The sequence below is a fragment of the Maylandia zebra genome, linkage group LG11 (genome assembly GCF_041146795.1).
Source record: "Maylandia zebra isolate NMK-2024a linkage group LG11, Mzebra_GT3a, whole genome shotgun sequence".
Taxonomy (NCBI): domain Eukaryota; kingdom Metazoa; phylum Chordata; class Actinopteri; order Cichliformes; family Cichlidae; genus Maylandia; species Maylandia zebra.
Window position 1 is genome coordinate 5689174 of NC_135177.1, and position 10779 is coordinate 5699952.

Genomic DNA, 10779 nt, shown 5'->3' on the forward strand with positions numbered 1-10779 from the left:
TGTTGCCTCAAGGCACTTTTATGTTGTAAGGTAGGGCTGCCACAAACGATTATTTTGATAGTCGACTAGTCACCGATTATTTTTGCGATTAGTCGACTAATCAGATCATCATCCATTGGACGTAAAACTACAGCTTATTGCACCAGCAGCATCTGCTCTTATATAACTATCATTAGCTTACAGCTTTAAGTGTTTAAGGTCTGTGCTAACTAAAAATAAAGACAAGATGATAGTTTATTAAATTTTAATGAAATTTGCAGATTGTTTCGGTGAAGTTTAATAAACTCCTTGCTATCTAAAATATAACAGGACACCGGAGTATATTCTGGAGCATCTCACACTTCTGATAATCAGTTGTCTGCTTGACGTTTATTCAGCTGTGTAAAAACTATAACTTTAATCTCAGACAAACTGATTTACTCAGGAACAAATAAAATACAAAAAAAAAAAAAAAAGCCAAACAATAACATTTTAAGTTATCTAAGTGACTCATATATATTTAACCTGAGGAGTGAAAGACGGCGGTGGGTTTGAAAACGATTTGCGGGGAGTCCGGTGTTCTCACGGCGCTAGTGAGCCTAGCCCCCCGGCTCGCTAACGAGCTAGTGGGTAACAGATGTCTCCGAAAACGTCGGAGCGCTTTTGAAAATATGTGGTGTCTTGATAAACTGAGCAGATATTTGAGGTTTACACAGCTACATTCTCGCCTGAAAATATGTTAAAGGTTTATTTTGTGACCCAGAAAGAATAATAAGAGTAAAGTTAAAACTAACTAGCTGCCGCCATTGTTGGAAACTGCGCTGGGCCGCGCTATGAATTCTGGGACACAGCTGCTTCTTCTTCTTCTTCTTCTTCTTCGGGGTTTAACGGTAGCTGACATCCTTGTACATGCAATGCTGCCATCTTCTGTTTCAGTCCGTTATTACACTCTTAAATCCTGCCACTTATTCCTGCGTCTTTTGTGATCTTACAAAGCTTCAAACGACGCGTCGACTATTAAATCAGTCGTCGACGATTTTGATAGTCGACGTAATCGTGACTAGTCGACAAATCGTGGCAGCCCTATTGTAAGGTAGACCCTATAATAATAGTTCACACTAGAAAGCTGTTGTGGTTTGGCCCCCCAGTACAGCTTAGAATTAATCACCATCTACAACCCAGTCAGACCTCTCACATCATCAGGTTTAGATTTTTTAAATGATCCTAGAATCCGATCTCAGTCTGCTGAGGGTTATTTCAGTTACTGTTGTCCTGTTCTTTGGAACAAGCTGCCTGCTGACGTGAGATCAATTACATCTGTGCGTACATTCAATAACAGATTCAAAATCTTTTTATTCACACACATTAATTAATAGGTGTTGTCATTTTCTTTTGTGCTATTTAGCCATTTTCACTGTGTCAAGGCATTGCAAATCTATGCAGGTTTTGTGTTCTGTGTTAAGTAGAGTACATGCAGTCATTATTTCTGTCTGACCCCCTCTCCCTTTAACAGAAATTTCACCTTTCTATAAGCACTGGAGCTATGCTGATAATTTTACTCTGAATACTTTGATAATGTTTTTTTTGTAATGAACTTTTCTGTCATTACCAGCCCTTGCAGTGCTGCTTATTAATCTCTTATGTTTTCAGGTATCGACGACAACCTAATCCGTGGTCGTGACCTAAAGGTTTTTAGGAAGTGGCAGCACAGTGTTCGGGGTCCACATCTTCTCCTCATGTTGCTACCTTCATACCGCCTGGAGTCCCAGTCCCAACATAAGAACCATCGATCCAAGAGAGCTCTTGATGCTGCCTACTGCTCCAAGTACTTGTCTGAAAACCAAATTGCCAAATGCAAAGCAATAACAATGTCCCTATCTGTTGTGGAGATTTTCAGAAATGAGTCATCAAGTAAAAAGGGGCCAAGCAACACTAATAGCACTAGGCACTGCACAGAATTGGTTGTCATTAGGTACAAAGATATAGAATAACTGTTAACACTCTGACTTCTTGGCTAGAGCCCATAGTGATGTTAAAGGTGAGTGCGTGTTTTAACCCACAGCCCATCAACCACAGCCTAAACTTCAACAAGTAACAAAAGGCACTGATCATGTTCATGTTTCTAAAGTAGAATCACCGTGGTGATTGGTTTCAGTCTCTTTGTGCTTGTTTTCATCTTTGCTTTGAGTTCATAAGTGTAAAAGGAAAAATATTATGTGTATCCTCATTAGGATAGGGTTTTGTGTTGATGTGTTGGATTGTGCTCAGGTTTATATTGTTAACTGGTAATTATGTGACAATGCATTAATGTAACTATAGTGTAACAAATGAGTTTCATTGTTACTTTTGAGTGATGACCCCTACGCAAGCTATATTTTTCTTACCACTGTGCAATACTTCATAATGCCATGCAGTCCCTATTTTCAATAAGGAAACATCTTTACCTCCAGGTGAAGGGGAAAAAGTAGCAACAGTGTTGTAAGAAAAAAAGTCTGTACCAGTTCAAGTCCAGCTGAAGAAACTGGAACAATTTTGTTAAACGAAGAAGCCAGGAAGAGCACAGCTTTCCAAAGTTTTTTCCAACAGAATGCTGACAATTTGAAAACAAACAAATAAAACAAGATTCTGGATATAGCTTTCCTTTTCTTCGTGAACTACGCTTGATGTACCCTTTCCTGGTGAATTAAAATGAAAAACTGTGCATTGGTTCAGTTCCCACAGTCCCTCTCTCTGGACAGCCAATGGGGCATACATACTAAGGCACTGATGCTTGGCAGCATGCAGAGAGTGTCAACAAGTTGACCACTAACTGGTATTGCAAACTGCTTTCAAAACAGGCTGAAAGCAGAAGTGAAAGGCAACACCCTGGACAACTTGTTGGCTGATCTGTTTAACTATGTATATTTATCTTTTCTGGTTCAGTGGTTGCCCACAATAAGTAAAGAATCTAATCTGAGCGCATCTTCACCTATCTTCATCTCTCCATCTGTGACTTTTTATAGACTGCACACACTAGTGACGAGAGGATTCCCACAGCTCTGTTATTCACTTTTCCACTTTATGTCTTTACAGAAATGTTCAGGATAACTGCTGCTTACGATCGCTCTACATTGATTTTAAGAGGGACCTGGGCTGGAGGTGGATCCATGAGCCCAAAGGCTATGAGGCCAACTTTTGTGCAGGGGCCTGTCCATATCTGTGGAGTGCAGACACCCAGCATTCCAAGGTACTGAATGAGGAAGTTTGAAAGGCTACACAGTAAACGTAAACATGAATGCAGTCGCACTGCACTGTAAATCAGATTTTATTTTATGATATGGTTCTAATATGTATATTCCAGGTGTTAGGTCTGTATAACACCATCAACCCTGCAGCATCGGCATCCCCCTGCTGTGTCTCCCAAGACCTGGAGCCTCTCACTATCCTGTACTACATCGGCAAGACCCCCAAAATAGAACAGCTCTCAAATATGAAGGTCAAGTCCTGCAAGTGCAGCTAGAGGTCCTTAGAAAATACATACTCTTCTTTCATCCAGAGTGGAGTGAGTTAACGTACCGTCAAAGTGCCGCTGCACTCATTTACTAGCAATCCTACAGCAGTCGTTTCACATAGGCATGGCCAGGAATGGTGTATTAGAGAATAAAAGGAACAAGTCAATGTGAGTTCAATGCATATTCAACATACAGGACCAGAGCAGTTATAATACCAAAAACTTTAGTTCGATGCACTGTATGGACAAAAATGTTGGGCCTTCATGTAAATTCATGTGTGTTCAGTCTTGTTCCTGCAGGTGTTAATAAACATTCACCTAGCCATGAAGTCTGCCTTTAAAAGATCTGTAAAAGAATTGGTCATTCTAAAGAGCTCATTGACTGAGTATGGTACTATAATAAGATTTAAAGATTGCAACGAGTCATTTTGTTAAATTTTATTTGTCATAGATATGAAGTGATCAACTGTAAGCAGTTTTATCGCAAAGCGAAACAGCAACTCATCCAGGAAGTGAAAGACCGTGTAAAGTTACAACGGAGTTCTGAAGCATGTTGTACATAAAAGTCGCTAACGCTCTGTTGATTCAATAACTACAGAGTTAATTTATTATTTATACCAGAACTGCATACCAGAGCTGTCAGAAGCTTCATGTATAGGTAACCCATTACTTTTGTTCATATAGGAAGAATTGTATTTCTGTATTGACACAGGTTTGCAAGTAAAATGAGCTTGTGTGCTGTTCTCCTAATAAATGGTCAAAGAAGAATAATAGTTCTTAATAATATTTCTTAGTAAGGGTAATTTACACCATGAAGGCCTGCTCTCAAAAACTGATATAGATAAATCCAGCTACACAAACACTTAAAAGTTTTTTAGAAAATGTTTAGTGCCATCTTGTGTCAGTACAGAACATGTCACCTCGTTGGTTTGTTGGTTGCTGTTAACAGACTTGCACTGAACCAACCAACTCAGGTGAAAATAAGGACACTAAAACTAACCCTAACCCTTTTCTACTCTCCCGGAATACTCAAAGCGCTCTATACAACACGCCACATTGCATATTTGGCATGCAGACTGGGATCAAACCACCGACCTTCCGATCAGTAGATGCTCTACCTCCTGAGCTATAGCCACCCTACAGAGTAGGCAGCACAAAAGTGAACCCTTTAAATGAAATTTTAGTTTTAGCCTCCTCATATTCCACTGAGTTACTAGTTTGCTGAAATAAACGGAAGTCAAACAAACCAACCAACTCGGTGATGTAGCATTCTGTATCACAAGATGGTGCTAAACATGTTTAAAACAAGCACAAGTATCTTAAATCCAGCTACAAGGAGTGTTAAATCCATATCAGTTTTTGAGAGCAGGGCTCCATGGTGTAAATTAGCCTTTGTCCACTTTAATCCATCAGAAAAATAAATAATGAATAATGTCACATAGTTTTTTTTTTCCCCTCACCAATATGCAATACTGAAATATTTTCCTCAATAACAAAATTATCAAGTCTAGTATTTACAGTTAATTTTATTATTGAGTCTTCGTCATTGACTTTTTAGGAGTCTTGTTAAAATCCAGTGGCGTTTTAGATCATAACAAACTTTCCACCAGTTATATTTTTGGTTCACTACATGAGGCTAGAGATTTGCTTGTTTGTTTGTTTTTTAAATCATACACTTGCAGAGTTCTGAATTTAAAAAAACTGAAAAGTACTGTCATCTCCAATATCTTTTTGAAATGTTGTGGCGCTAAAGTGGCACACATTCAAAAAATCCAGGCCGATATAGTATTCAGTACCAAGTTATGTGAGAATACAGCAAACACTGGAAATGTAAGTGATATGTGTATATATGTGAAATAAGTCCTTGAAAAAACAGATCTACTCAGACCTACCTAACACTTTGCTTTCAACCACTTCGCCCTTCAGCAGATATCAAAGGCACAATATCACATTCTTATACATCATTATTTATTTTATTCCTTAAGAATTATTCTTTATTTTTGCATTTTCTGATTCTGTACAGTAAAACATTGCAGTAAGATGTCCTGCAACCTTGCAGTGTTGACATATATTATCTACTCCATTTTGTAGTTTATATAATACACACGCACAACTTTTATTAAGCCGCCATAAGAGAGAATAAGATGTTGCATTAGAATTGTAAAGGCTATTTTGATTTATTATGGCAATAGTATTAATTTTATAGCTTCCCATTTATATTATAAAACACTTTTTTAAGGGGTAAGAAAAACAGTGTTGTATGTAATAACTTTTAATTGCTAAATTGGCATACTTTGTTAACAGTTTTAAGCAGTAATGGAGCAATAGTCTCCTTCCAGAATTTCTTATGAAAATTATTAGTTTTGTTTGTTTGGATGAACTGGCAACTGGCCCTTTTAAATAGCCCAGTGTAACAGATGCCATAACACGTTTAAGTAAAAAGCTTAGATTCTGAATCATTACAACCCCGAGTCTGCTGTCTGTGTTGTTTAAAAACGAAAATACATGTTTATTTATGATGTTCAGATTTCTGAAACAGAAAATTCTGTAAATGTGTAATGGCAATGAATAAAATGTGTTTTCATCATTAACAGGTTACTTGCTGAAATTAGTTTACAATGTGAGGTCACATCCTATGTATAATTGTGACAGTAATACTGTACGGTATTAGTGACAATAATACATACAGTAAAACTGTTGACAACAGAAATATTTCTGACTTTATGAATAACAACAATACTACTACTAATAATAATAGTAATATTTTTTAAATTATTATCATTAGTATTATTATTATTATTATTATTATCATAGCAATTTTAAAGATATAATTCTTTGCGTCAGTTCAGCAGTGTGTGAATGGGTGAATGGCTGAATGTGTAAAGCGCTTTGGGGTCCTTAGGGACTAGTAAAGTGCTATACAAATACAGGCCATTTACCATTTACCATTCAGCAATTTGAGGTAGGTTGGGATAGAGAGAATATAAAACATGGATATTAATGAAATAAAATCAAATTCAAACAATCTTATTGAGCTGAGTACTGCACTTCAATGGAATGGAAAAATGGAAACAAATGTGAAAAAAAGGCCTGCTGCTCAGCTCAATGAAATATCCAGTTATTAGTGCTTAAAATTAAAATTAAATTAAGATTGTTGAAATATGCAACCCTAAGCTCCACCACATTTTATATTATAATGGGGAAAACTAAAGATTATCCAGAGGCCATCCAATTCATTTTCATTTACATAGCACCAAATAACAACAATAGTCTGCTGGTGGTGCTTTACATTGAGGGTTACCATGGTAAATGATTCTTATATAGCGCTTTTCTGCTCTCCCGGAGTACTCAAAGCAATCAATACAACATACCACTTTCACCCAAGTTCCTTGTACCATGTAAGGTACAAGGTACAAGGAACTTCCTGTTTTTCAGTCTGGCTGAGCACTTAGTTTATGAGTCAAAAGCGGCCTTGCTTTACAAACCTTCATTATTAAAGTACATAAAACAATATAATAAACAAAATAAGCACTAAGGATATATTAATTACATGACACTACATGTTAAAGAAAAAGCTGCTGTGACAAAGAAAAGAATCTGTCAAGCACAACTCTTTGGAATTTAAATTGTAAGAAATAAATGTGTAAAATTACACAAGAAGTTCTGGTAGCTCGTTGCCCAGACTGTCCATTTTGTTGTTTTAGTTTGGGTTTTTTTTAACTGTAGTCATAAAAAATAGAATTATATAGCAGAAAGTGGGAAAAAAACTTTTCTTTTTTTCACAAAGTAAGAGAGGTTTTATTAGAGACATAGCTAAAAGGTTTTGCAAAATTTTGCATAAATTGTGATTTTCTTTTGGTATTGAATAGCAGAAATTAGGCTTTGCCAGATGTAATTTTTTGGGGGGAGGAAAAAAAAGCGGTATACAGCGGCCGACAGCGCTGTATACAACGCTAGACTGGTGTCTAATAAGCAAGTAAATAAGGCAGAAAATAGAGAAACGCACTGAGAGATAGAGCTGTGCGATTTTATTATCTGCATACTTACCGTGAACCCTTTACATTGTTCTTCATTTTGTCAGTAGTAATATAGGTGCTCTTGTTTAGCAGGCAAAAAAAGAGCACCTATATTACTTCTTTTGCCATTGTTCTATTATGTATTTTTGTTCTATTGTTAAGTGTCCTTGGGTGTCTTAAAAGGCACTTTATAAATAAATAAATATGTCTGTGAAGGTTCTCAGTCATCCGGGTCATCGTAGTCTAAGGAGTTTGGAAAGAAAAGCGTCTGGACTTCTTTAAGTTGCTTGAACACGTTTCACCTCTCATCCGAGAAGCTTCTTCAGTTCTAATGGTCAAATGGTGGAGAGTCCCAGATTTAGGACACCCAGTGGGAGACAAGAGGGACAAAGGGAAGGTGCACCGTGGTCCTAAACACAACAGATTACCACACAAAGATTACTACTCTCCTCAGTGACAACAATACCTACGAAGCCTTAAAGCGAGACCCCACAAGCAGCTACAAAAAGAAAGTTATAGCTTGCCTTCAAGACCTTGAAAGGGACAAAATCATTGACCGCCTTACATATCACCGCCTTTACCCAGGGGATGCCATACCCTGCATTTACGGACTTCCTAAGATCCACAAAGAAGGTGTCCCACTCAGACCCATTGTAGGTGGCATAAACTCAGCCACTTACAACATCTCGAAACACCTTGCTACCATCCTAGCACCTCTTATGGGGAACACCCCACATCACATCAAGAACTCCACCGACTTCATCGACAAGGTCTAGAAACTTACCCTGGACCCAGATGAAACCATGGTGTCCTTTGATGTAGTCTCCCTCTTCACTTGCATACCCACCACGGAGGCCGTGGAGACTGTCAGAAAACGACAACAAGAAGACAGCTCCTTGGAGGACAGGACCAACTTCACACCCGATCAGATTTGCACACTGTTACCCTCTGCCTCACCACTACATATTTCAAATACAACAAGGGTTTCTACAGACAAAAACAAGGCTGCGCCATGGGCTCCCCGTGTCACCTATTGTAGCCAACCTTTACATGGAGGAAGTGGAAAGGAAGGCTCTTGGCTCTTTCAAAGGAAGAGTAACCAGCCACTGGTACAGATATGTAGACGACACCTGGGTCAAAATCAAAACACAAGAAGTGGAATCCTTCACTGCGCACATTAACGCTGTGGATAAAAACATCAAGTTCACCAGGGAAGACACAAAGGACGACTGTTTGCCTTTCCTGGACTGCGCTGTGCACATCGAAGAGAATGGCAACCTCAACATTGAAGTTTACCGGAAGCCCACACACATGGACCAGTACCTCCTCTTTGACTCCCATCACCCTCTGGAACTCAAACTTGGAGTAATTAGGACCCTACACCACCGGGCAGAACATGTTCCCTCTGAGCCTGAAGGGAAAAAGAAGGAACACACACATATAAAGGAAGCACTTAAAACATGCGGCTATCCTAATTGGGCGTTTATAAAGTCAGCAAAGAGGCACAGAAAAGAAGATCAGACACCAGCGAGGGAGGATAAGAAAGACAGACGCAACAACATTGTCATCCCCTATGTAGCCGGTGTATCAGAGAAACTCAGGAGGGTTCTCTCCAAGCATGACATCCCAGTGTATTTCAGACCCAGCAACACGCTCAGACAGAAACTGGTTCACCCGAAAGACAAAACGCCAAAACACAGACTTAACAATGTGGCGTATGCTGTACAGTGCAGCGAGGAATGCCCAGACCTCTACATCGGAGAGACCAAACAGCCACTTCACAAGCGCATGGCACAACATAGAAGAGCCACCTCCACGGGACAAGACTCAGCTGTCCATCTGGATCTAAAGGACAAAGGTCACTCTTTCGAGGATGCCAATGTTCACAATTTGGACAGAGAGGACAGATGGTTTGAAAGAGGAGTGAAAGAAGCCATCTATGTCCACTGTGAGCGACCATCTTTGAACAGAGGCGGTGGTTTATGACACCAACTGTCTGCCATCTATAATCCAGTTTTGAGATCCCTTCCCAGACGCCTTAAGGCCCACTCACATCCTGGGTCATCTGACCTCAGGAAATCACATGATAGGGTGGGGCCAGGTTTCACAATGAGCTCACCCGAAACCCTGGCTGATTGTGACCCACACCCACTTTCGCACCTTGGCTCATGTGATTAGGTAGAGGATCACCAGCGTGTCCTAAATCTGGGACTCTCCACCATTTGACTCTTAGAACTGAAGAAGCTTCTCAGATGAGAGGTGAAACATCTTCAAGCAACTTAAAGAAGTCCAGACGCTTTTCTTTCCAAGCTCCTTAGACTACGATGACCTGGAGAATCTTCACAGACATTTAGACATGCTCAGTGTTTTATGAAAAGCCACGATAGCAGAACAGGTACTTACTAAAAAAGCTATGCATGCTTTACGCTATGTTGTGATTAATACAAAATGTAAATAACTAAGTTTAGATATCTGAGGGGTTATTTAAAAAATTATTAGTTCTCTTTATGCATTTTATAGTGAGCTTAGAGCATACCACCCTGAGCACACCCAATTTTGTCTGATCTCAAACGGAAAGCAGACAGTCAATCTTCAAGCTGGCAGGAGTTAAACATACTTAAAAACACATCACTTGACTGTCTTAGGTAATTATAGGCCAATCTCTAACCTTCCTTTTCCTTCCAAATTTGTCAGACAAGGAGACTTCTTTCATGTCTCTTAGGAGAGAGAGTATTGACAAGAGTATTGACAATTTAGTGATCGTAGATCAAACATAAATTTGATTTAACTTACTTATTGTTTCTCACATTATTGTGGGTGAAGTTTTGCCCACTCATCTTTATGATGTTGCTTCAGTTCAGATCAGTTGAGGTTTGCTGGCATTTAATTCGGCTCTCTCCTGACACAGCATTTCAGTCAGGTTGAGGTTTGACTGGGCTACTGTAACACATTGATTCTTTTCGTTTTCAGTCATTCTGTTGTAGATTTATTGATGTGCTTGGGTTGTTTTCCTGATGTATGACACAGTTTTAGTCTGTGAAACAGATGGTGTTACATTTGACTCTACATTACTGTGGTATACAAAGGAGTTGGTTGACAGAATGGCTGTACAGATCCTGTGGGGGCAAAACAAGCCCAACAAGCTGTGTTAATGTGTCATATTCTTTTTAAAGAGAACAGGCTTTCTCCTGGTAACCCATTGAATAAACCATAAAATATAATTAAGAGATGTAGGTCCTGGGTTTTTTGCTTTTTCTCTGATCATTTTTCTCTGTCTTGAATCCTTTTCACTTG

At 38.9% G+C, this 10779-nt stretch overlaps 1 protein-coding gene across 2 annotated transcripts in view; it reads left to right on the forward strand.

Moving 5' to 3' along the window:
* The window catches only part of tgfb2 (transforming growth factor, beta 2), a 44365-nt gene extending 38305 nt beyond the window's left edge, over positions 1 to 6060 (forward strand). For both annotated transcript variants that reach the window (XM_004560088.5, XM_004560089.5), the window contains 3 exons: positions 1630 to 1804; positions 3052 to 3205; positions 3320 to 6060. In XM_004560088.5, coding sequence (XP_004560145.1) covers positions 1630 to 1804; positions 3052 to 3205; positions 3320 to 3478 — 488 coding nt within the window. In that variant the 3' untranslated portion in view covers positions 3479 to 6060. The remainder of the gene's footprint in view (positions 1 to 1629; positions 1805 to 3051; positions 3206 to 3319) is intronic.
* The last annotated feature ends 4719 nt before the right edge of the window (positions 6061 to 10779 follow it).